The 27,875-nt window shown below is 36.8% G+C and overlaps 1 protein-coding gene across 1 annotated transcript in view; it reads right to left on the bottom strand.

Annotated features, from left to right (window-relative positions):
• Positions 1–27,875, bottom strand: part of ADGB (androglobin) — a 181,338-nt gene that overhangs the window by 93,009 nt on the left and 60,454 nt on the right. The window contains exons 8-13 of the mRNA XM_061130178.1: positions 22,779–23,044; positions 17,970–18,110; positions 15,398–15,492; positions 10,080–10,254; positions 6,899–6,989; positions 1,051–1,180 (exon numbers count right to left, since the gene is read on the bottom strand). Of these exons, the coding sequence (XP_060986161.1) occupies positions 1,051–1,180; positions 6,899–6,989; positions 10,080–10,254; positions 15,398–15,492; positions 17,970–18,110; positions 22,779–23,044 (898 nt within the window). The remainder of the gene's footprint in view (positions 1–1,050; positions 1,181–6,898; positions 6,990–10,079; positions 10,255–15,397; positions 15,493–17,969; positions 18,111–22,778; positions 23,045–27,875) is intronic.

Raw genomic sequence — 27,875 nt, 5'->3', positions numbered from 1 at the left:
TCTCATAATCTTCACTTTCCATGCATCTTTTCTCAGGGAGTATTAGAAGATGCGTGCCATCGAAATTAGAGTATAAAGTAGGAGGACAGCATAGTTTCCAAAAATTAGAAAATCCATCAGAGAAGAGAGAGAAGAGAAAGTCCCGCGATGACAGTTGCAGATTTCTACCTGTTTAACAAGAGCAAGAGAGCAAAGGATCCCAGGGATGATGTCTCCAGGAAAATTGTCAGCATGGATAGAATAAACTCACATGTTCGTGTGGTGAAGGTGTTCAGAGGGTGTTTGTTTAATGGTGTTTCTTTAAAAAAAAAAAAAATCATTTGGGACAGCTCCCTAATGTGTCATAGAAAAAATAAGCAAGCAAAAAAAAAAAAAAAAATGAAGCAATTAGTTGTACAAAAAGTTGTATAAGAAAAAACACCCAATCCTTCCAGCTAGAATATTTTTAAAGGACGAATATTTTTATCCCTTATCATCTTTCTTCCATTACAGCTGGAAGTAATGATGAAGGTAGAAGAAGAAACAGGTAAATAATTAATTCCTGACTTGTGCTAAATCTTCATTCCTAGGGAATATCTGAAAACAGCCCTGTTTTCCCTATCATTTATATCTATTTTAAGAGGCAAAGGTAAGGCAGTTTTGCTGTTTAAAAACATGAACCATATAAGGCTGAGCTAGTCTGTGATAACAAACCGGTCCTGAAATCTCAATGGCTTTAACACATAGGGTTAATGTCTCTCTCAGATTCAGTTCATTTGGGGGGACCCCATTTGAAGGGTTCCTTTCCCAGCTCAGACATCCCAATATAAACCCTTGTATTTTGTAGCGCTGCCTCTGGGACACGTGGTTTCCTGATTATTGTGGGAGGAGCAGAGGGGTACCTGTGTGGGGTACCTGTGTGGGGTACTGTGAAATGGGTACATAAGAAGCTTATTTTCAGTATTATTTATTGTGCTCAAATGCATTTATGTACAATATATTTCACTGTTTAAGGGGAAAAAAAACTTTCATAGTTAAGAACTGGGCTAACAATAAGAGTAACATAGTTACCTGAGACATATTTTTTGCCAGTTGGTTTAAGTCTATCTGGCTAAAGGCTGCAGTTTCATCATTTTCAGTAAGGGAAGATAAACCAGATCCTGGAACCAGCCCTTTCTTAATAAAAGATCGTACAAAATGACTAATGAAAAAAAAAAAAAAAGAACAATTTCTGTTAATCTTAATCTCTTGTTTAAAGCTACTAATAAATAACTGCAGTTTTTATTGAGATATAAGTGACATACAACATTATTATTAGTTTCAAGTATACAACATAACAATCAGTATTTGTATACATAGCAAAATGGTGATCACAACTCTAAGAAATGTACATCACCACACGTAGTTACAATTTTTTCCCCTTGTTGTAAGAACTTTTAAGGCCTATTATCTTAGTAATTTTCAAATATATAACAGCATTATTAACTATGGCTTCCTGGTGACTCAGCAGTGGAGTCCACCTGGGTTGATGCAGGAGCCATGGGTTCAATCCCTAAGTTGGGAAGATCCCCTGGAGGAGGAAATGGCAACCTTCTCCAATATTCTTGCCTGGGAAATCCCATGGACAGAGGAGCCTGGAAGGCTCCAAGGGGTTGCAAGAGAGTCAGACATGACTTAGCGACTAAAGCACCATCATTATTAACTAGAGTTACCATGCTACACATTGCATTCCCAGGACTTATTTATTTTAAAACTGGAAGTTTGTATCTTTTGATTTCCTTCACCCATTTCATCCTCCCTGACCCCCTGCCTCCGGCAGCCACCAGTCTGTTCTCCTGTATCTACGAGTTTGTTTATTTGCTTAGATACCACATTTAACACCACATATACCACATATATGGTATTTGTCTTCCTCGTCTGCCTAATTTCACTTGACACGATGTCCTAAAGATCCATCTATATTGTCACAAATAGCAAGATTTCCTTCTTTTCTCAGTAATTGAATAATATCTCTTTGTATTAACGTTTTGTCAACAATAGAAAGTCCTGATTTTATTCATTTTATCAATCTCCTTCTTCCACAACCAATAGTATTTTTTTTTTTTTTTTTTGCTTTGTGTTAAAAACATGTAATTGCTTTCTATACTACTGAAGCACTAGTCTCTGCCAGTCACTGCAACGCTGTAAAACTTTTCTGGAACACGGTTTATTTCAAAGTTATGGTGGTCATCTTTGTGGATGATCAGAACACACAGGAATCTTACATTTGGAATTGATTTAATTAAGTATCAGAGCAATGTATCAGTGAAATAGGAATTGGAGTAAAACATTTAATTTTGGGTGTGTGATATTTATAGAAGCTACCCAAGTACACAGTATTTTCTTTCAGGTTATTACTGATATGACCCCCAAATCAATACTGCCAAAGCTAGAAGTTAATGGGTACACTATGATAGCATCACTGATTCAATGAACACGAACTTGGGCCAACTCTGGGAGATGGTGAGGGACGGGGAGGCCAGTGTGCTGCAGTCCATGAGGTTGCAGAGGTGGACACTGGACAACAACAACAGTAATCTATTTGTTACAGTACAAATATTTTAGGTATGTCTGTTTCAAAGATAAAATTAATTTTCATGTATATAGAACTTCCTTTACTTTTGGATTTTTCCTTGCTAGTGTTTGGTAAACCTTGCGGTACCTCAAGCTTTAGCTTTTTGTCTCAGATTTACCTGAAACTGCCACTAGAGGGTAGCACAAACACTTGTGAAGCTCTGATTCTTGCAAACAAGGCCAGGAGCCAGGAACAGGCAAACCAGGCCTAAGGTTGCTACGACAGTGTTCCAAGGAAAAGGAGTTGTGTAGCGGTCACACTCCAGGGCTCATCAAAAACAGACCAACTGACCAGCTTTCTCTTATGCTGACCTGAGAACTCTGACTAGCAGTCAGGGAGGATGAAATGCCATTCACACATATTTTTGCTTTTGTCTAGGCCAGGTACAATGGATATACAAGGAAAGCCGAAACAGGTTCAAGGAGTGAATACGGTAACTGAATCCAATCACGTGTTGAAGTCACCTAGACCTGGGTTACAGAATTTCATCCACTATAATTAGGTAAAAAAACTGAAAGAAGGAATAAGAAAATCAAGTAAAGGAGTCACATGGGAAGTTCATGTTATGAAACCAACCCTTTTGTGGTCCCTCTTAGCATAGAGATTGTAGACGTCCGTGTGTGAAACTTTGAATCCTGAAAAAATTAGTCCTGGTGGTCTGCAACTCCGGTTCATACAATCCACAAAATATTTGAGTAGTATGCAATCTCAATGAGCTAACAGATAATCAAAAACTATTTGGAATGATAAAATTATCATCTTAGTGGGTAACACTAACTATAAAATTAAGTAGAAAGATTACAAGGTTTACTATTTTTATGTTTAAGAAAATTCTGTCTCTACGTGGTATTTTGTGTTTGCAAGAGATGAAAAAGATGTAGGATGTTGCATAATCTAACAAATCAGGTCATAAAATACAGTTTTATATTTAATTTTAGGTTTGTAATGAAGTTATGGAGGCTTCCCTGGTGGTTCAGCAGTAAAGAATCCACCTGCAATGCAGGAGACTCAGGTTCGATCCTTGGGTCAGGAAGGTCCTCTGGAGAAGGGAATGGCTACCCACTCCAGTATTCTTGCCTGGAGAATCCCATGGACAGAGGAGCCTGGTGGACTACAGTCCATGGGATTGCAAAAGGTCAGACATGACTGAGAGTTATAGGTATAAGAGAATTTTTGGTTTGTAAAATCTAATAGTTCAGTTCAGTTGCTCAGCCGTGTCTGACTCTTTGTGACCCCGTGGACCGCAGCATGCCAGGCCTCCCTGTCCATCACCAACTCCTGGAGTTTACCCAAGCTCATGTCCATCGAGTTAGTGATGCCATCCAACCATCTCATCCTCTGTCATCCCCTTCTCCTTCTGCCTTCAATCTTTCCCAGCATCAGGGTCTTTTCAAATGAGTCAGCTCTTTGCATCAGGTGGCTAAAGTATTGGAGTTTCAGCTTCAACATCAGTCCTTCCAATGAACACCCAGGACTGATCTCCTTTAGGATGGACTGGTTGGATCTCCTTGCAGTCCAAGGGACTCTCAAGGGTCTTCTCCAACACCACAGTTCAAAAGCATCAATTCTTATGCATAGGAAAAATCAAGGTTCCCCAGAAACGTCATTTTGATTATTTGTATTTTTAATGATGATTTATTTAATTGGTAAGGGATTTCCCTGGTGGTTCAGACAGTAAGGAATCTGCCTGCAATGAGGGAGACATGGATTCAATCCCTGGGTCAGGAAGATTTCCTGGAAAAGGGAGTGGCAACCCACTCTAGTATTCTTTCTTGGAGAACTCCATGAACAGAGGGGCCTGGCAGACTACAGTACATGGGGTCACAAAGAGTGGAACATGACTGAGTGACTAACATTTTCTTCTTTTTCATATAATTGGTAAGAGTTTATTTATTATTCTTTTTAGCTTTTAAAGCACTTAAAGAAAAATAAAATATGCCACTGTTGTAAATGCAATTTAAAATGTTTAAATAAATTCAGCTAACTTTTAAAACTTATTTAAAACTTTTATAGAAATTAATAACTTATTTATAAGATTTTTTATAAGTTAAAATGAAAGTTTGAGGAAAACTAGATTTGCAAATATATAACAGAACAAATCTTTCAAACCAAAGTAGCAGCAAATTGACTTTTCTGTTTATAAGCTTCACATGGCTAACTATGTCTACTTTGCAGCCTAGCAGTCCCTCCTCACTTACTTTTCAGTGTTTAATCGCTGATGGCACAGAACTGCAGGAGCCTTAAAAGTAAAAGATTTCAATAATATTTCTAATATTTTCAACTTAACTAGAATCCAGAAATGGTAGATTAACTGGCTATGATGCAAACAGGCTCTAGAAGTAGGAAAATACAATGAATAGACTTCTAATCTAAATTCTGACTGCTTTTATTCATCAGTTTATACTCTTATCATGGATTTTAATATATCCAAGGGAAGAATAAACCATATCTAGTGGTAATTGTATTCATGACATATATAAGCCATTTGTATATATATATACAAGCCATTCAAAAATTTTAATGGTTTAAAAAATTAGAAAAAGTACACACATCATAAATGTAAAACTTGATGAAAACCTACCAAGTAAACATGGCCATATCACCATTATTCAGATCGAGAGATATTGTCAGGCCCCAGAAACCCTGCCAGTTGTCCTTGCCCATCACAGCCAACACTCTTCCCCACAGGTAACTTCCCGACTATTGATTTCCAGCACCATATATTGCTTTGTTTTTCTTTTTAATATCTGTATTAGTAAAATAATTTTAAAAAGACCATATACATTTTGTACCAGATTTCTTTGGTCTAATATTTTTGTATGTGACATTTATCCATGCTGATTTTTGTTGCAGTATTTCTTTCACTTTTATATCTATATATTATCATATTATATGTCTTAAGTTTTACTATGATATCCAGCTGCAGTTTTCTCTGTATTTACCTTACATGAGTTTTCTTAGAAATTCCTGAATCTCGATTATTTTTCTTTAACTTCTGGGATAATTTTCCCATTATATTTTTATTTCGTGATTATTCCCCAAACTTTATCCTGTACTTCTAGGACCCATATACAAGTATGTTGATCTTTATCAACTTGTCTTATAAGTCTTTTACTGTACTTTCCTTCATTTTTTCTTTTTGGTTTTAGTCTCTGAACATCAGTCTGGATATTGTCTTTTGACCTGTTTTTCATTTTTCAACTTATCTTTTTCTTTGCTTTACCTAATCTGTGATTAAACACATTCATTGAATTCTAAATATCAGTTATTCTGTCTTCCTTGGTTCTAGAACCCCATTTTTTTAAACCATTTTACATACTATTGAATATTATTTATTTTTATTTTTTACAACTTTATTGAGGGATTATTGAAGTACAGTTAACTGCACAAAGAATAAATTTGATAATCCTTGATATATGTATGTATCCATGTGTTAGTTATCAATTGCTTCATAACGAATCACCACACTTTTAATGGTAAAATCATATCACCCACTACTCCTTTTCATTTCTGCTATCTGTAGACTTCATTTTCACCACGATGAACTTCCCAGGTGGCACTAGTGATAAAGACTCTGCCTGCCAATTCAGAAGATGCAAGCGATGCAGATTCAATCCCTGGGTGGAGAAGAGCCTCTGGAGTAGGAAATGGCAACCTGCTCCAGCTCCAGTATTCTTGCCTGGAAGATTCCAAGGACAGAGGAGCCTGGCAGGCTGCAGTTCACAGGTTCACAAAGAGTCAGACACAACTGAGTGACTGAGAACATAAACATGAACTCATTAAAAACATTAGACCCAGGATCATAGGTTTTATTTCTGTCCCTATTGTCACATTCAAATATTAGTAAATTTTAATTCTTCCTTTCCTTCTTTCTTTTCCTTCTTCATTCTCTTTGCTGTTATATTTAGTTAGCTCTTTTTGTTTGTTTGTTTCCTTCTAAGAGTGACAGACTTCATCTTCCAGGTATTTCTGACAATTTGATCTTGTGGTTTAATTTACCAGGTAATAATCAAAAGTATTTCCCAATGCTAATGTTTAAAGTAAAACAAAATACTGTGTTGTTCTCAAACAGACACCAAAGCTGTAAAGCCTCACATACTTAGGCCTTATTTTAACCAATTCAAAATTTATCTTAAATGTTTATTACTGTGAAATAGAACCTAAATTTCTGTTTTCCTATAATCACTGCATTTACACAAACTTTAACACATTTGCCACCAAACCATACATTTTTAACTACACAAATCACAGAATACTTCATCTGTTAACAAGAGGTATACATGGGAAAGACCGTTAAATACTTACGTTTCTGTTGGAATTGTAAATGGAGTCATTCTGTAATTCAAAAATGGACTTGAAATCTCAAGAAATTGGTCAGGCTTCTTTATTACTATTTCTAAAAAGAGAAAGGTAGTGTTCTACACTTGCTAAAAGAAATATTCCAAGATTATATGTAGAATTTAACATTTAATGCAATACTGATTAGATTATCTATTTACTCAGCAGATTTCAATAGATTTAAATAGAAATGTATGTGATACATAAAGTATTGTACTAAAAAAGCTTTATAGATCCTGCCAATTTGAGATTTCTTTAGACTTCCTTCAGTTGCTTTCCAGATTTACAACATGAAACAATGAAATCTCAAGGGAGAAAGTCAGTCATGTCTTCTAGAGTTATTACTGTACTTGGCATTTACTGCTATTTCAAGTACACGAAAGAGTTTCTATAGGAGTCTTTTACTAAAAAACGTTTTCTTTTGGTTAACCTCTAACAATACAATTGCTCAAGACATGAAAAAAAGTGGGCTAAATACATGAAGTTAGTAGTAGAAGAACAGAAAATGTAACAAGTTAAGGTCAGAAGTAGAAAAGAAAGCAATAGGTCAAGAAAGAAGTTATGGGTATTCCTAAAGGTGTCTGAAGCTGACACAGAAGTAACTTCTCAATGGCTAAGGCACACAGCCCATGCACTAATATGGTGAACACTGAATTAAACATTAGGCATGATTATCTTAACAAAAGATCCTACAGCAGTAGAAAAGATGTCCACAGGATGACAAGAAATGAGAATATGACACAGTGCATATGACTTTTCTGTGCTTGTTCTGTGATCATCTCTAAATTGATCTCTTTCTCTGTTCCCTGTTAATTTTCACTTGAAATACTACACCCAGTAGAGAGAGGAAAAACAGTGATGTGGTAAGCCTCGAAGTGGAAGATCTCAGTTCTGGAATCCCATTAAGCCTGAGGTTTTCTTCCACAGCTTACAACAGAGACACGGAGTTATACAATAGTCAGTATCAAAATCAGAAAATAGCTGTATGTTTAATATTTTTCCTTTCCTTCATCTATTTCTGATGTTCTGAAAGAAGAACTGTTTTAAGTGTGGCTCTATGCATTTAGGGTTTCCCAGGTGGTAAAGAATTCTTTCCCAGTGGTAAAGAATCCACCTGCCATTGGAGGAGATGCAGGAGACAGTTTTGATCCCTGAGTCAAGAAAATTCCCTGGAGGAGGAATTGGCAACTCACGCCAGCATTCTTGCCTGGAAACTCCCGTGGACAGAGGAGCCTGGCGGGCTACAGTCCATGGGGTCACAAAGAGTAAGGCACAACAGAGCACAACAACCTATGTGTTTAATTAAAATATAGCTTTTAATTAAATTAAAATATACCAAGATTTTTTTCTCTCAAGCATCATGTGAATTCTGATCTTTGGAAAAACAAAAGTGGACAGGAAGGAAAGAGAGAGGGAGAAAGCTGGAAAGTTCCTGGAATCAAAATCAACAGTTGGCACCAGAGTGGCATCAACAGCCTGTTGCAGAAACGCAAGGAATGTAAGGAAATAGCTGAAATAATAGAAGCAGGTGGGAGAGAGGCAGACAAGGCGAGTTTAAAAAAGAAAAAAATGAGCTGACCGTTTCTCCTTTACATCTAAGCCAGATATTTAATCTTTGTTCTTTTCTGGCGAGGATAAAACATGTTGTGCTAGAAAATTTTTGCCACCAGCTATATGGGTTGTATCAACGTAGGCAGAAAGCAAATGTGAGGAAAATTACACGGTTAACAGTTGTGATTTATATCTTAAAAACATGTGAATTATGGTTGGAAGTAGGAGGCAAGGAACAGGTAAATACTCCAATCTCTGTGGCTATTGTAGTTTTAGGATCCTGAGTACCACTGAGACTGATGTATTATTCTGTGGCTGAGATACAGTTCTTTTGTCCCATGCACTGAAGGATCAGTAGTACTTGAATTGGTAACAGGAACACAGAAAGCACCATCATTAAGAGCCTAAGACATGTTCATGGGACCAACCACTTAAAGCTTATTTACATGCTTCTTAGGGATGCCTTTAATAAATTGACATGAGGTATGTTCACTGTGCCTTTGTTTTCATTGTTTGTTCAAGGACAGGCCTACTGCAATAACCTCTAGAATGTGATGACCTGTTACTAGATGAATACAATTAGAAGATAATGAGATACTGGAAAAGAAAAAGGAAGAAAATGAGAAAGCAAGGAAATGAACACAAAAAGAGATAACAAAAAAGATAATTTAAGCTTTTTGGAATAGGAAATATATATATATATATATATATATATATATATATATACATATACATACACACACATATATATAAACCACAGCACTCCAATTCTTTATCATCTTTCACTAAAAGCTGAAAGTGTAAATTAGCTACAGAAAGGCCATATGCTTACTTTGAATCAACATAAACAAACTGAGCTATTCCGTTAGGCCATAACTTTTTAAGTTTTAGGTTTTGCTTTCTAATCCCCTCTGCTCATGATTTTTCATTTATGGTCTTGCTCATTTCTTTTTGCGCCATGTTGGTCTCTCTTCCATTCAAACATGGTGCTCACAGAAGGAGTGTAAATGAAGACATAGAGAAATGGTTAAAGGAATAAAAAATTAGACTTGGATTATAAGGAATTTAGAAATAAAAGGCAAGAATAAGAACCAGGTGGGAACAGACTCCTTAGCGTATTCTCAGCCTGTGTGAACCTATGTATTTCCGAGCACAATTGCCGTTCATTGGCTACAGGACAATATTGACAGGAGCCAGCCCAGGCAGAAGTCCTCCTCCTATAGCAGTTTCAAATAGAATTCAGTCAATTCAAAGATGATGTCCTACTGGGCACCACAGAATGATCCCCATGTTTGAAATTCACACCAGTGGGTTAACATATACGCTATTGAACTTTCTGTATTATTTGCTGCAAACCACTTTCCATCAGAGTTACAATCATAGTGCCATCACCCAAAGAACAGCCTTTATTTATCTGGTCAGGTTAGATGTGAACACCAAATTAATCTGAAGTCATCCTTTCAGACATAAAATTAGATGAAGGTTTTAAGTGTATGGTTGGATTGTTTTCTTGATATATCTCTCGCATTACAAATAGAACTATTAGAACTTCACAGAGAGAAAGGTTGATTGGATTTTTGGACAATATGAACCATACCTTGAGCTTCATCTGTTATAACAGCTTCTTTTTTTTGACGAAAGAGTTTCCAGGGAGGTATGGGAGGTGGTTTTGGCGGTGCTATAAGCGGGCAGGATCTAGTTCTTGTGACCAGCACAGGATGGCTACAGATATGGGAAAGCCCATATTCTCTAAGCTTCTCAGCAGAATCAGCCTAAAAAGTGGAAGGCAGGGTTAAAAGGATTCTTGTATTTGCTTTATGCATTTAAGACAACACTTTTCATCATTATAGAAATATTATCACCACTATTCTAGAGAGATATAGTGGTAATATTTTTGCATGCTTTAACGTAAGCACTAGGGCTTCCCTGGTAGCTCAGATGGTAGAGAATCTGCCTGCAATGCAGGAGATCCAGCTTCGATCCCTCGGTCAGGAAGGTGCCCTGGAGAAGGAAATGGCAATCCACTCCAGAATTCTTGCCTGGAGAATCCCATGGACAGAGGAGCCTGGCGGGCTACAGTCCATGGAGTTGCAAAGAGTCAGACACAACTAAATTACTAACACACACACATAGTGTAAACACTATTACTCTCTGTATTTCTTCCAATCTTTTAGGGTATCTGAGGCTCCTTTCTTTATTTACAAAATGAGGGACTAGAACTAGAAGTCAGTTTTCAGTTCTAAGATTTTAAGATTCTATGACATTGCAGAAGTCTCAGAATATCAGTTTTGGTCCAAAACTAATCAACTATTACTTTTGCTGGGCATCCCTGGAGTCTCAGATGGTAAAGAATTTGCCTGTAATGTAGGAGATCCAGGTTCAATCCCTGGGGTGGGAAGATCCCCTGGAGAAGGAAATGGCTACCCATTCCAGTATTCTTGCCTGGAAAACTCTACGGACAGAGGAGCCTGGTGGGCTACAGTCCATATGGGGTGACAAAGAGTTGGACACAACTGAGCGACTAATACTCTTTAAAGATTTGATACAAGTACTTAACATATAAAGTCTTTGTCAGTTTTTTTTGTTAAATTAAGCACCAGCAATTGCTTGATAGTTTTCAAAAAACCCCACTGCCCTTAGTGTGTTGGGTCCTTGAGGGTAAGCAGTTGTCTTGTCTATAGTTTATGTCCTCAGGCTTCCCTACACAAAATCCCCATGATCACTCCTGACAAAGGAGGCATTCACAGAAGGGCAGATGGTCCAGGCAAATCCAAATCAAGTCATTGGAAGAAATTCAAGTCATTGTAGAAATTCAGCTACTGACTTATGGCTGAAAGATGCCATAAGAAATCAAAAGGTATGTGAAGGTTAAAGTAACATACCCTGTAGTCAAATTCTGACATTCATGGTCTAAACACTGACACATTTAAAGTAAAAGAAAACATTAACTACATTAAAGTCAGTTTTGCCAATAACTGTTTTTCTTCTTAGTGATTTTCTATCATTGATTCTATGCAAATAGCAATGTTTGAAAATGAAAATTTACAAAGTAGTCATTTGAATTAGGATCAGAAGCTCACCTACTAGCCTACTGGATATTATTGCTTCAGCTAGAACATGTATTATTAAGTTCAGTAGAGTCATTTAAAATCATTATAAATATATGGAATAAAGAGAAAAGTCGCTTCAATGTTTTACATTTTTTTTAAAAAAAGCACTGATTTAAGGAGAGGAAATTGTCATGCCCCTTTTATCCCATCTATATGTTGGCAATTCATTGAAAAAATCCAGAAACCTCTGAAATTATGCTTTAATAATTCAAGGTCAACTCTTTTCGACCCTTTGGACTGTAGCCTGCCAGGCTCCTCTGTCCGTTGAATTTCCCAGGCAAGAATACTGGAGTGGGTTACCATTTTCCCCCTCCAGGGGATCTTCCTGACCCAGGGATTGAACCGGCATCTCTTGTATCTCCTGAATTGCAGGCAGATTCTTTACCCACTGAACCACTGGGGAAGCCCTAAGTAGTATTTGTAAGTTGAATAATTTCTGGATAGTTCATACATTTGCTCTACATATCTCAGTTCCTTCTTATAATTGCAACCAAAATTGTAGTCCATTTGCTTTCTCTTTTGAACAGTGGAACACCAGAAAACAAAACTATTCAATGCATTCAGAAAATGTAAGATATAGTATTAAATAATTATGTATGGTATTTTCATCTATTGTATTATTTAAATAATTCACAGAAGTATTAGCTTGATGTAAAGTATGTAACCCAGTTTCTCATACATCATTTTATTTTCAACATACTACGCAATACTTCTGCATAAGGTAAAGTAATGCAGTAATGCTTAATAATTGTCATAGTTTGATATTGAAAAAACTGTGTTCAAGGGTCCCAAGTTTCCTTATATCAGAATTAGGGACAGAGAGTAATTTAAAATAGAGAAACATTCTAGTGAAATACTTAATAGGCCTCTTCAGGAAATATTTTTGAATAATTCATGTTTTTGTTGTTGTTTAATCACTAAGTTGTATCTGGCTATTTGCAACCCCATGTACTATAACCTGCCAGGTTCCTCTGTCCGTGGGATTTCCCAGGCAAGAGTACTGGAATGGGTTGCCATTTCCTTTTCCAGGGGAATCTTCCTGACCCAGGGATTGAACCAGCATCTCCTGCACTGGCAGGCAGATTCTTTACCACTGAGTCACAGGGAAGCCCAAACGTAAGACAAACCAGAAGTTTCCTTGCCCATAACACCCTTTCACTCCCTTACTCATTCCACCTCAGATATCCTAAAAGTAAGGGTTTGAGAAGGTAGACGAGGCTTTTTTAGAACTCCCAGTTAACCCATTTAAATAAAACAAAAATAATAAATAAACAAAACTAAAATTTAGAAGACCCAGAAGTAACAAGATGGGGGGATAAGGTAGGGTAATTTGTGACACTGTCTCTTTCCAAGTTTTGCTTTGTTTTCTGGCATTCTTTACCAGTTCCTCACATAAAGGTAAAGTGTTGATTTTATTTTACATGGTGGTCTTGTTGTCTTTGGGGTGAGAATTTTTTCCTATGTACTCCATTTAATAAAATTCCATTAGAAAAAATTTTCTTCTGTAGATTTATCTTCAAAACATGATATCATCTTTATATTCGGATTTCTACCAAGAGACCCTGCTTATCCTAATAGCTAATGTAAAAGAATCAGCAGGAGACTGTAATGTTGGAGGCGGTTCATTACAGCTTGGAAGCTCATTTCATTACTATTACAGACACTGGGCCAATTCCTGAACCACTGGACCCTGTAAGACACTTCAACCCCCACAGGGAGGATTTATAACACCCTGCATGTCCAGGCTCCCTCCCCCACCTCACACTGCCTCTAAAACTTCTTTTGCAATCTGTTCAAACTCTAGTAGTCCCTCGAACCCAGTGGGTTATCCTTCACCTCCAAACTTTCCAACATAAGCTCCCTTCTGCTTCACACATATGCGTTTTCCTACTTTCCAGGCTAACTTTAAAGCCACTGCTTAAACAATTTTCTTTTTTTTCCTTTGGGAAGACATCCCTCAGTTCAGTTCAGCTGCTCAGTCATGTCTGAGTCTGCGACCCCATGGACTGCAGCACACCAGGCTTCCCTGTCCATCACCAACTTCGAGCACTTGCTCAAACCCATGTCCATAGAGTCAGTGATGCCATCCAAACATCTCATTCTCTGTTGTCGCCTTCTCCTCCCACCTTCAATCTTTCCCAGCATCAGGGTCTTTTCCAATGAGTCAGTTCTTCGCATCAGGCGGCCAAAGTATTGGAGTTTCAGCTTCAGCATCAGTCCTTCCAATGAATATTCAGGACTGATTTCCTTTAGGGCTGACTGGTTTGATCTCCTTGCAGTCTTCGCCAACACCACAGTTCAAAAGCATCAATTATTTGGTGCTCAGCTTTCTTTATGATCCAACTCTCACATCCATACATGACTACTGGAAAAATGATAGCTTTGACTAGATGAACCGTTGTCAACAAAGTAATGTCTCTGCTCTTTAATGTGCTGCCTAGGTTTGTCATAGCTTTTCTTCCAAGGAGCAAGCGTTTTATAATTTCATGGCTGCAGTCACCATCTGCAGTGATTTCCCTAGTCACCCACTAGACAGAAAGATGTGTCTCTGCTATGTGTTCATATACATTTTTTTCACTCCTTCATTAATTCATTTATTTGGTTACTCATTCAATGCACATTCAATTATTTAAATACTACAACTACCATATTCCAAGCAACTTCTATTATGCCAATATTCTAACTTTTTTACTCTTTGCTTGTTTGCTTTTCTCATCAACTCTAAACTTTGTGAGGAGAGTCCTTATTAACCACACTCAACATGGTGTCTTCCTCAGATTCCAGCTAGTTGTTTAGCAAAGAATAATTAATTAACATCTGATGAATTAATGAATAAACATGTGCTTTTTGGGGGGGCTTTTTAAATTAAAAATTTTTTTGTTTACCAGTTTTTCAGTAGGACAGACAAAACTTCAAGTGAATTTTTCTGTGCATTCTTTTTTGTATAATGAAGATGTAAATCTTATCTTTTTGTTTTTCAATTTTAAAAAATATTTAAGTACTTCCCATGGAACACTCCAGAAAGCATGGCTCATGGTCTTTTGTAGTCCACAGTATTAGAGGGTTTCATTTCTCTGGAAGAGCTAAGGCAATGGCCAATGTCAGGTAGTAAGATTAAGAAAAAATAAAATCAGGGCTGATGCAGCCATCCTAAAAAGAGACTTAAGTTGGGGGGGGGGGGCGGGGGGGCTGAGAAGCACACTTGGATTTAACCATGGCTAAACTTGAATAACTTTTAATTAAAAACAGAGGAACTGCACTTTTCTCTACATTCATAATAGCACATTATGTCTGATTGTCTTGACAATATTACCCTTGTTACATTGCAGACTTTTGCAGTAAGGAATGTTTCCTATCTAAAAAAGAGAAGGAGAAGGTGGAGGCAAAAGGAAGGAAAGAAAAGGAAGAAGAAATGATAATATTTATGCTCTTTGGTCAAATCATTAAGAAGACAAATAAGTGCAGTAATCATACAATTGGTGTATTTACATTTCAACCAAATTTCCATATAATTTTTTAACAGTAAGCCAACTCACTGCAAAGGCCCTGATGCCGGGAAACACTGAAGGCAAAAGGAGAAGGGGATAGCAGAGGATGAGATGGTTGGATGGCATCTCAGACTCAGTGGACATGAATTGAGCAAACTCTAGGAGATAGTGGAGGACTGGCTTGCTGCATTCCATGGGGTCCCAAAGAGTCAGACATGACTTGGAGACGAAAAAAACAACACTTTACTACAACAAATGACCACAGACAGACACAAACACCATAAATTATACCGAGTTTCTTGGCCTTGAGTGCTTACCATCTTCTCTAATAAAAATATCTTCTTTTCAAACAAATACAGAGGTGTAAAAGTTGCATATACTACCATCTGAGGGGACTGTATTGCTGAAGAACCTGTAAATCCAAACACATATTGTGTCATGGAAATTCTAGCCAAAATGGGTCTCGCAGGTCATGGTAGACCATTCAAATTTCTTAATGAACTTATCTTTGCTGATGAAAAATAAGTAAACAACTTTACATGCATTTAAAAAATGTTAACTCTCAAAAATGTACGTCTATTGTATAGAATGTCTCATTAGTTTTACTTTCATAATAGTACCATATAATTCATTAAGAAATCATTTTACTTCAATGTAAAAAAGTTATTACATAAACTCACTGTAGCTATCAGCCTATGTAACTTAACTTTCATAGAATCTTTAATTTGAATTTAAAGAAGTCTGGGAATTTCTATGTCATTTCAAGGAGAAAGAAAGCACAAATTAATCCTCTCATGAGAAAGGGAAACTAAGAAGGTAATTTAGTTTGAAATGTATAATGCTTGTAGATTTGCTTCTGAGAATCAATATTTATTCCCTAATATCCCTGAAATTACTACATTTGATTCATGGTGTTTTTGTCCTTTAAAGATTCTGGTCAAAACAACAGAATTTATTTTCCTCTTGTTTTTATTTTTAATTGAAGTTTTGTTTTATTCCTTTAAAGTTCAAGCAGTCATATATAACTGCACTAGATAATATTTATTAAAGAATAATATCTTTAAAGCCACATTATGTAAATTAGATGTGAGCCCTGGCTCACTCCAGAATGGATTAGGATGTGAAATATGCCAAACTTATAAAAATACGTTTTCACATTTAAAAAGAAACTTTGTATATGTAGGGAAGCAAAATTGGTCACCCCAAAATGTATCTCCTTGGCATGAGGATTATTTTAGCCTGATGCTTTTTAAGAACAGAGAACCCAGGAATTCTTTCTTTTTACCACCCCTCAGAACTGTCTAAAAGAATTTAAATAAAAGGCCTGGTTCAGGCAGAGCACTGTCACCAGAGAGGCTATAAAAATGTGGGCCAGGTATGTTTGCGGGGCACTCAGCGTGGCCTGGAGACCAGAGTCCTCTCTGTATTCCGCTGCCTCTGCCTGGCAGAGCAAACATTCGTTTTGCAAACATTTGTTTTCCCATCTCCAGTGAATTGTTTTCCTCCCATTTGAAGTCACAACCCCTACCCGCTTTCTCCTTCTCTCACATGGTAGATAAGCCTCAATTACCTAACCTGTCTTTGGGTCTTATTTTTCTTATAAGGTCCCATACATAGTAATACATAATGATTATTATTTTTTTCTTCTGTGAATATGCCTCATATCAATTTGATTCTTAGACCAGCTAGAAGAACCTGGAGAGGCTAGAGGGAAATTTTTTCCTTCTCCAATACATATTTTTCATGGAGCAGAGATCTGAACCCAGGCAATTTTAGTCCACAGTCCAAACTTTGAACTATATTCTGTTTCTTGAGGTTGACCTTAACTATGAGTTTGGTAGGAAAAAAGGCATTGTTACCTTCATTTTCACAAAGAAACTCAAAAAAAGGTTTTGCAATCTCACAAATATAAATAATTATCAGTAAATTTGGGGATGTTTTGTCATCGACTATCAAAAAAGATTGCTTAACGGAAGTTGTCCAAGGAGGAGCCACTCAGCAGTGGACCTGAAGAGGCTGCTGCCAGCAAGAGCAGTGGCTCCAAGAAAAAGAAAAAGCTCCGAAAGCTATCCCAGGAAAGTTAGGACATCTCCCTAGTGGGACAAAACTTACAGAGGTATTCCCCATCCCATCCCCTAGAGCCCAATAAAAATAAAAAAAAATTAAAAAAAAAAGATTGCTTAAGGTATCAATATAAAAAATGTTTAATAGGAAATTAAAAATACAAAAAAAGGATTAGTGTTTGTATTTTCTTTACCAAACCACCAAATATCTTTCTGCAAAAATGCAAAGCCATAGCTATGAAGCTGTTCTCACAAAAGAACACAGCAATGTATTCAGAAAGAAGACAAAATGAAAAAAAAATGATAAAGCAGAATACTGGGAGTAAATGGACATATTTTCACGTAAAGAGGAGTGAACTGAGAATTATACATTCTGGAAGCACCGAGATAGATGATTCAATGCTAGGACTATAAAGTTTTTTTAAAAATATTTTATATATACATATAGAGAGAGAATCTATATAGAGGAGGACATATACTAATATATATCAATATCTAATCAAATATTTATGTAAATATACTTATATATTTTCTAATGTAAAATATGTTATATATACTATAATAATATATATTAGTATATATCTTCATTCATGTAAACACTTCTGTGACTGTTGTACCATAAGTACTTTGATAATCTTGGCTTCTGTCTCATGTGTAGGATCTTGCTTCATTATGCACAACCATCTGAGAGCTTAGCAATTATGGGCAACTCTGAAAAGCTTATTTAGATATATCTGAATAGGAAATACATTTCTGTGCTCCAATGTTCTCCAGCATTTTAGGAAACATGTACAATAATTATTATTCTAGGAGACTGAGAGCTTACAATCTGACAGAGACTGTAGAGAATATTGTACATCTGATGAGGGTCTTGAACCATGTATTGACCATTTGAATTTTTCCCTTTCTCTTTCCTTCTCTCCGTCTTTACTCCTCTTCTTTCCAAGGTCTTTTGCATCGGCTTTGTCTAACATGTTAAAAAAATACAATGCATCCTTTAACTATAAAATCTCAATCTATATTGCTTATTCAATTAGTGTTGAAAAAGAAAGCTAAAACAATAGTATTACTTAAGTGTAAAAAAAAAAGCCACAAACTTCCCCAAATGCTACTCACCTTGAATTAGTAACATCAAAACAAAACAAAACAAAAGCTTTAAAAATCGACATATATTGTGAAAGACATGGCATTAATGACTACAAATAATTTTATGCTAAATGTAGATAATCAGGTGAATATAATTTATTTGTATAAAATCATGGTGCCAGGCTAGTCTCATTTTAAAAAGAAAAAAAATCAGGAAAAAATGTATTTAAAATTGAGTTCTAAATGTAGAGCCCTCTTAGACTTTCTTTATTTGGGGCCTGCATTTCAAGAAACTCAGCTTTCTGCCTCTAGAATATCTTCTGGTGGAGACTGGCCACCAACCAACATCCACACCAACATCTTATTGTCAACAAGATGTTCATAGGAAACCCAGTACCCAGAACCATCTACCACTTGAATTTCCATCCATATTTACATTTCTGTGAAACATGTTTTCCTTCATCTTAAAAAATTCCCTGGGATTTTTAATTCCCTAATAAATCCCTTCCAATTCTAAAACAGAAATTTCAAATTTCTGCCATTCATTCTTTTATCATTTGCTAAATTTGTAATCAGTATTGATCAGGTTGTTTTTTTTAAAAAATTGCATATATAAAAAAACTATAACATTAACACCGTGTGCTGTTTCTTAGCCTCCAAAATAAAACTATCTCGGATCTTAGCTTTATAGTAGATTTAACATCTATGTCAGATACAAAGGCAAAGATAACTATAAGTATAGGATGAAATATTTAATTTGGAAACAAGTATAAAAATAGATGATCAGAATTTCATTTTGTGGTTTTGACTTAAAACTAGTTACAGGTAATAATATATGACTTCATGTATGATTTTTAAAATAGGCTTCTCTGGTGGCCCTGACAGTAAAGAATCTGCCTGCAATACGAGATACCTGGGTTTAATCCCTGAATCAGGAAGATCCCCTGGAGAAGGGAATGGCAACCCACTCCAGCATTATTGCCGGGAAAATCCCATGGACAGAGGAGCCTGGTGAGCTACAGTCCACGGGGTTGCAAAGAGTCAGAGATAACTGAGAGACTAATACTTTCACTAAACGCCTATTCAAAACCCATAACTTAAAATAATACATAATAAAATCTGTAAATAGGAAAAACACATAGAAATTTGTAAAGTATGCAAAAATGTTTACCAAAATGTGTTTTTGCCAATACAAAATAAATTTATTGTTCCTCTGTCGCTTCATTTCACCTATCTGGCCAACCCCTCTGAGTAAAATTAGCAGCTGAGTCCTACATCCTACTGGAGAGAATCTTTCCCTAGTTCTGCAAGCTTCTGCCCTGTTTTAAATAATCATGAGAACCTCCATCTATCTCCGCCTCTACTTCACTCTCAGCTCATAAATGGTCTGCTTATAAAGAGAGAGAATAGAAGTCTTTTTTCAGAAACCCTCAACTTCTCTCTATCAAACCCACTCACCCACTGATATACACATCTATCCTTTCTCTCATTCTCTGTGCCAATCTGTTAGGATGGAGGAGACATTCCTCCCCAGGTTGGACCAATCCCTTCACTTTTGCTCTCTGGAAACCTGTGCTATGGCTGTCATCTCAACTACCTCTTCCAAATTGCCACTTAAAAATACTTGACCCATCTTCGTTAGATAAAAGTTTAAATATTTTTCATGAATCCCCCGTTTTCCTTGACAGATTCCACTTTTTCACTCTCCCATTCTTCACAGACAAATTTATAACAGGTTTGTTTATACATTATTTTACTTCCCACTTATATCTTAATCTCTCTAGTGTGTTTTCCACTTCCATCATTTACCAGTGCCCAGTGACCTCTGTATCATAAAATCTAACAGAGAAATTTGAATTCCCATCATATTTCTACTCTCAACACTGTTTGGAACATACAATCTCTCCGATTCTTGAAACATTCTTTCCCTTTGAGTTTTCAACAATGACCTGCTCAGCTGATCTTCCTATTTTCCTGATCATTCTTTAACCTCGTTTGCCAGCTCATTATTTTGTACCAGCTCTCAGATATTTAGCTTCTTTCAGGCTTAGTCTTAAGGTTCCTAATCTTTTCACTCTACAACATCTCATTGGGAATACAATTCATCATTTAATTTAGCATGCATTTGTCAATGATCCTCAAGGGTATAGCAATAGCCTGGAACTCCTGACATGAAAAGTGCACTTGATTTCTTTCTTTTTTTTTTTTTTTTTAATTTTTTAATTTTTTTTGTTTTTTATTTTAAAGGCACCTCAAACTCAATATGTCCTAAATCATTTTGTGATCTCTCCTCATAAAGCCATTCCTCTTTTTTGCATTACCCAGCTGCCTTAAACATACTACCATCTATACAGTTCTGCAAGTAAGAATTCTACAAATTGTCTTTGCCACATCCTGCTATTTTTTACTTTATAAATATCTCTCAATAATTTACTGTGTCTGCTTCTCCACTATGACAATCCTATTAACCTGCTCCAAGCTACTGTCATCTCTAACATGAACTGATACAACAGTCATCAAATTGTTTTTTCTGTGACTTCTTACGCCACTGACCTTCCACCTCCGCCTGCATTCCAAGTTATTTTTTTCTCAGAGAACCAGAATATCCTTTTCAAAATGTGAAATAGATCATGATTCAACTCTAAACTCTTCATTAGCTGTCAACGGCTCTTTGGTAAAGATCCAATTTCTTAGCATGACCTAGAAGTTTTGACATGATCACTCTCCTACCTACTTCTTCAGGTTCTTCTTAAGCCACTTTATTCCTCACATCCTCTCTTCCAGCTAAGAACATCTACCAGGACTTCCAAGTCACTGCCATTTCTGCTGCTGCCTCATAATATTTATATATGCTCTCTCTTCTACCTAGAATTCTTTTCCTTCCACAGTCCATCATCCTTCTAATTTTTGTGAACACAGCTCAAAATTCCTTAAGGAATTCTTCCCTGGTGCCCCAGACTAGGTCTCCCATGTGAACGACTTATAGTTTCCTGTATTTCCCTTCAAGACTCATGTCTTAGTATGTATTTATGATTTTTAAAATTAATGTTAGTCCTTCTCATGTTACTTAAGCTCTAAGAGGTGAGATCCACATTTGATTTTGCTCAAGTTACTGCTAATTCCTGGAACACTTATGGGTATTCTCAGCAAGTAGTACATTGATCTTTGTGACTCCATGGACTGTAGTCCGCCAGGCTCCTCTGTCCATGAAATTCTCCAGGCAATACTAGAGTGGGTTGCCATTGCCTTCTCCAGGGGATCTTTCTGACCCAGGGTTTGAACCCGTCTCCGGCATTGCAGGCAGATCTTTACTGACTGAGCTATCAGGGAAGCCCAGGTACATTGAATGAATGGTTAATTGGATGGATGGATGCTGCTGTTGTTAAGTCACTAAGTTATGTCAAACTCTTTGCAACCCCATGAACTGTAGCCCGCCAGGCTCCTCTGTCAATGGGGTTTCCTAGGCAAGAATACTGGAATGGGTTGCCATTTCCTTCTTCAGGTGATCTTCCCAACCCAGGGATTGAACCTGCATCCTCTGCATTACAGGTGGATTCTTTACCACTGAGCTGCCTGGAAAACCCAGATAGATGGAAGGTAGACAGATGTTAATTTGTGATACACAAGAAAGAGATTCCAGGTTCAAATTAATTTAGGATACACTGGGTAAAACAAATTTAACCTGGCTATTTTTTCATTTTTGCTTCCTTTTATAAACTAAAGCACATTAGATTATTTTAAGAGGGATCCATGATGGAGCAGAAATCACACATACTTAATTTTTTTGCTTATCTTTGAGGGACATTTACAGTAGTTATTTCAGGGCAGTATATGATTGGAAATGCTGATGTGCAAGATCTAAATAAGACCAAAACATCAATATCTTATAAAGCATAAATATCTGAAAGACTGTTATAAATGTTATCACAGCTATACAAAAAATTTAGCATTTTCTAGTATATTCAACTCTACTTGCAAGCATTATTGTTCATATGTATGGTATATGAAATATTTTAGAAAGTATAAAAATGACCACTTATTAAGTATATTTCTCACCTTAAGAAATACACTTCTACACTTTGCAAAATAACCTGAAAAATATAATTTCTAGATTTAACTTTCACCTTATAATAACAACCTGCAAATCATAGTCTAATCTGCATCCATTTCACATTTTCTGAAATAGGACCACTTTTCAGGTTTGGTATTTTGGCCCATTCCACTCTACATATGACATATAAGAAAGATGTGTTTAATGAAGGGAAACTGGAAACTTAATGTCTTTTTTTCTATATTAATACCATATTAATTTAATATCATTAAAATATATAATTACCTTTGATTATAAGGAGAGCAAAATATAGTGAAATAATTAACATAAATGCCACTGCAAACTCTAATATCCAGGAAATAGAGAAACTTGAATGACTGTTTTCACAACATTTAATAAATGACAATGCTTATAAATAGTTGTTAAATCCAGCAATGATTATAAATCATTTATATACAATGTCCATACTGAATAGCATTGTGATATAAATTGTCTTACCTTTTAAAGCCCTTTCACTTTTCTCAGGCAGTTTTAGTGTCGTTATTGAATTTTCAGGTTTGAATTCCTTGCCATCCTTCACTTCTTTCCCATCCTTCACTTCTTTTCCATCCTTCACTTCTTTCCCATCCTTCACTTCTTTTCCTTGTTCTTTTAATTTGGCCTCTATGTCAGTTATTTTGCTTTCAGAGCTGGACTCATCTGACAGCTTAAATTCGGGCAATATTTCTCTCAAGAGCTCCCAAACTTTGTCCGCATATCCTGGGCTTAGGTGAAAAACAAAATTAATTTCCAAATTAAACTTCTCACTCCACACCAAGAAATTACTGACAGAAAAAACATGAACTTGCTATTTCATAAGACCAATCAATAGTTACTTCACATTTTAATTAAAAACACCATTATGTATTCATTCATTCAACAAGCATTGAAGTGCCTACTCTGTGCTGGGCTCTGCTGACACAAAGAAACCAAATACAGAGTTCCCGTTAAGATGGTGATATAGGAGGATTCTAAACTCACTTCTTCCTAGGGACACAGCAAATTTACAGCTATATACAGAACAGTTTTCTTGGTGGGGGGAAAAAACTAGCTGAGGAATTCCTACATATCTGGCAAATGAGAATGGATAGGAGAGGCTGAGAAACAGTCTTGCCATAAAACCCAGCCAGTGCAATGACCCATGATTTGGAAAGAACTCACATTCTGAAGATTTTCCCTGAGGAGGCAAGGGTTTGCACCCTGCATCATCTGGCATTCCAACTTTTAAGACCTGCAGATCAGAGAGAAGTTCCCCAAACACTCAGTTTTGAAAGCCAGCAGGGTTTGCATCCATGAGGCCCACAAGGTTATAGAAAACTCAGAAAGTGAAAGTAAAGTGAAAGTTTTGGTCACTCAGTCATGTCTGACTCTTTGTGACCCCATCAACTGTAGTCTGCAAGGCTCCTCTGTCCATGGGATTCTCCCGGCAAGAATACTGGAGTGGGTTTCCATTCCCTTCTCCAAGGGATCTTCCTAACTCAGGGATCAAAACCAGGTCTCCTGCATTTCAGGCAGGTTCTTTACTGTCTGAAACAGCTCTTAAAGGGCTTTCATGGACTCACCAATCCCAAGGCCAGTGTATAGAAGAGCACCCAATAGGAGACTTTAACACCCCACTTTCTTCAATAAATAGATCTTCCAGACAGAAAAGTGATAAAAAAAACATTGATCTTGTGAAAGTTGCTCAGTCATGTCTGACTCTGCAACCCCATGGACTGTAGCCTGACAGTCTCCCATGTCCATGGAATTCTCCAGGCGAGAATACTGGAGTGGGTAGCCTATCCCTTCTCCAGTGGATCTTCCCAACCCAGGCATCAAACCGGGTTCTCCTGCATGCAGGCGGATTCTTTACCAGCTGAGCTACCAGGGAAGCTCATTGGTCTTGAGAAACACATTAAATAAAATGGATTTAGACACATACAGAACTTTCCATCCGAAACCAACAGAATAAACATTTTTCTACATGGAGTATTCTCCAGAATAGATCATGTTAGGTCACAAAAAATATTTTAATGAATTCAAGAAGATTGAAATCATAGCACCCACCTTTTCCAAGCACATGTTTTCTAGTATGAAACTAGAAATTAATTACAAGAAGAAAACTGGGAAATCCACAGCTATGTGGAGATTAAACAACATGCTACTGACCACCAATGGGTCAAAAAAGAAATCAACAAAATGCTTTGAGATAAATAAAATGGAAGTACAGCATAACAAAAATACAACAGATACAACAACAGCAAATCAAATATAACAAGACAAAAGTAATTCTAAGAGGTACATCAAGAAGTCAGATCTTAAAAAAACTACCTAACTTCACGCCTTAAAGAACTAGAAAAGAAGAACAAATGAAGCCTAAATTTAGTAGAAGGAAGGTAATAACAAATGTGGTGGTGGTAAGTCATTTCAGTCATGTCTGACTCTTTGAGACCGTATATGGACTGTAGCCCATCAGGCTCCTCTATTCATGGGATTCTCCAGGCAAGAGTATTGGACTGGACTGCCATGCCCTCTTCCAGGGGATCTTCCCGAATAACAAATATCAGAGTTTAAATAAATGATTGAAAGACTAAAAAGACAATAGAAAAAAATCAAAGAAACTAAGAGCTGGTTTTGTGAAAGGACAGACAAAACCGAAAAGCCCTTAATTAGACTCACCAACAAAAACAAATAAATAAAATCAGAAATGAAACAGACACATTGTACTTAATACACAAAATACAAAGAACCATAAAAGACTAAGAAACAAACACACAACAAATTGGACAACCTAAAAGAAATGGATAAATTCCTAGAAACATACCACTTACTAATACAAAAAAAAACCAGAAAATCTGAACAGACCAGGTTTTAATTTTAACTAATTCAAATTAAGATCTGAATTAATCAATAAAAAGATAATCCAGCTAATAAATGGGCAGAGGATCTGAACAGACATATTTGCAAGGAAGATAAACTGATGGTCAACAGGTACAACAAAATGCGCTAAACATCACTAATAATCAGGTAAAATATAAGTCAAACCCACAATGAGTTACAACCTCACATGCATACTAGTTATTACTAAAAAGACAAGAAATGACAAGCGTTGGCAAGGATATGGAGCAAAAGGAACCCTTGTACACTGTTGGTAGGAACATAAGTTGATACAGCCAGAATGGAAAACAGTATGGAATTTCCTCAAAAAATTAAAAATAGAACTATCACATAGTCCCACAATTCCACTTCTGGGTATTTATCCATAGGAAATGAAAGCACTAACTCAAAAAGACAGAAGTTTGTCAAAAAGAACAATCTCATGTTCTCTGCAATGTTATTTACAATAGCCAAGATGTATGTGTCTATGGACGGATGAATGAATAAAGTGTAGTATTCATATACACAATGTAACATTGTTTAGCCATTAAAAAAGGAAAGAAATCTTGCCATTTGAAACAATGTGGATGGACTTTGAGGACATTAGTAGTGGTGGTTTAGTTGCTCAGTTATGTCTGACTCTTGCAACCCTATGGACTGTAGCCAGCCAGGCTCCTCTGTCCATGGGATTGCTCAGACAAGAATAATGGAGTGGGTTGTCATTTCCTTTTCTAGGGGATCTTCCTGAACCAGGAATAGAACCTGGGCCTCCTGCATTGCAGATGGATTCTTTACTGACTGAGCTATGAAGGAAGCCCCTTAAGGACATTATACTAAGTGAAATACATCAAAGAAAGACAAATACTGTATGATTTGCTTCACTTATATATGGAATCTGAAAGCAAACACACTCATTGATATAGAGAATAGATTTGTGGTTGTCAGAGGCAAAGGGTGGGATTTGGGCAAAATAGTGAAGGTATTCCAAAAATACAAATTTCCAGTTATACAATAAATGAGTCAGAGCACTGTAATGCACAGCAGGGTGACTGTGGTTAATAATACCGTAGTGTATAAGTAGATCTTAAAAGTTTTCACCACAAGAAAAAAAAATTATAACCATGTGTGGTGATGCCTGTTAACTAGATCTGTGCTGACCATTTCTCAACATATAAAAAACATTGAATTATTATGTTGTATGCATTCATGCTAAGTTGCTTCAGCTGTGTCCGACTCTGATCACATGGACCGCAGCCCGCCAGACTCCTCTGTCCATGGGGATTCTCCAGGCAAGAATTATTGCATACGGTGACTGCAGGCATGAAATTAAAAGAAGCTTTGCATCTTTTATTGCAAAAAAAAAAAAAAGCTATGACAAACTTAGATAGCATATTAAAAAGCAGAGACAGATTTTCTTTTCTTGGGCACCAAAATCACTGCAGACTGTGACTGCAGCCATGAAATTAATAGACGCTTGCTCCTTGGAAGAAAAGCTATGACAAACCTAGACAGCATATTCAAAAGCAGAGACATTACTTTGTCAACAAATGTCTGTCTAGTCAAAGCTATGGTTTTTCCAGTAGTCAGGTATAGATGTGAGAGTTGGACCATAAAGAAAGCTTAGCACTGAAGAATTGATGCTTTTGAACTGTGGTGTTGGAGAAGATTGCAAGGAGATCAAACCAATCAATCCTAAAGGAAAATAACCCTAAATATTCATTGGAAGGACTGATGCTGAAACTCCAATACTTTGGCCACTTGATGGGAAGAACTGACTCATTAGAAAAGATCCTGATACTGGGAGAGATTGAAGGCAGGAGAAGAAGGGGACGACAGAGGATGAAATAGTTGGATGGCATCACCGACTCGATGGACATGAGTTTGAGCAAGCTCTGGGAGTTGGTGATGGACAGGGAAGCTTGGCATGCTGCAGTCCATGGGGTCACAAAGAGTCAGATATGACTGAGTAGCTGAACTGACTGAACTCCATAGTTCTCCTCAGTATGCTCTTGCTATCCTATATCCTTTCCTCAGTGAGTGAATAAGTGCAATCACATTTTGGGTTCACCTGTATGTGTATGTAACCCTCAACTCATAAGCTCCAGCTCAAACCTCTCTTCAGATAACCAGGCTCATGTGTACAACCATCTAATAGACAACTATCCAAGAACAAATCAATTGATCAACCAACAAAAACATCCTGTTACCATCTTCTACTTTTCAGTCCACTTAGAAAAGTGAGAATGACCAAGTCTCTCACCTTGAAACTCTCCTCGAAACTCTCCTCAAATAAAAAATATATCCCATTGATCCCTCTTCCTCCTACTGCAGTAGACAACCCTTTCAACATTCTTTTTTTTTTTTTTAAACGTTCTCTTTTATCTTTTCTTTTTTAAACATTTATTTATTTGGCTGCACCGGGTCTTCATTGCAGCACTTGGAATCTTCCATCTTTGTTATGGATGCGGGATCTTCAGTTGATCCCACATATGAACTCTTAGTTGCAGCAGGTGGGATCTAGTTCCCTGACCAGGGATTGATCTGGGGCCCCCTGCATTGAGAATGTGGAGTTTTAGCCTCAGGACCACCAGGGAAGTCCCCCTTTCTCCATTTTTACCAGTTTTTTTCCATAGAAGCCCTTCTGCAGTGCTGCACAAACCAGGTTCCCTGCTCCAGTCCTCATATCTGTCCTCCTGCTCT

The sequence above is a fragment of the Dama dama genome, chromosome 26 (genome assembly GCF_033118175.1).
Source record: "Dama dama isolate Ldn47 chromosome 26, ASM3311817v1, whole genome shotgun sequence".
Lineage (NCBI taxonomy): Eukaryota > Metazoa > Chordata > Mammalia > Artiodactyla > Cervidae > Dama > Dama dama.
The sequence above is the reverse complement of the archived record's forward strand: the minus strand, read 5'-3'. Positions and strand labels throughout refer to the sequence as shown.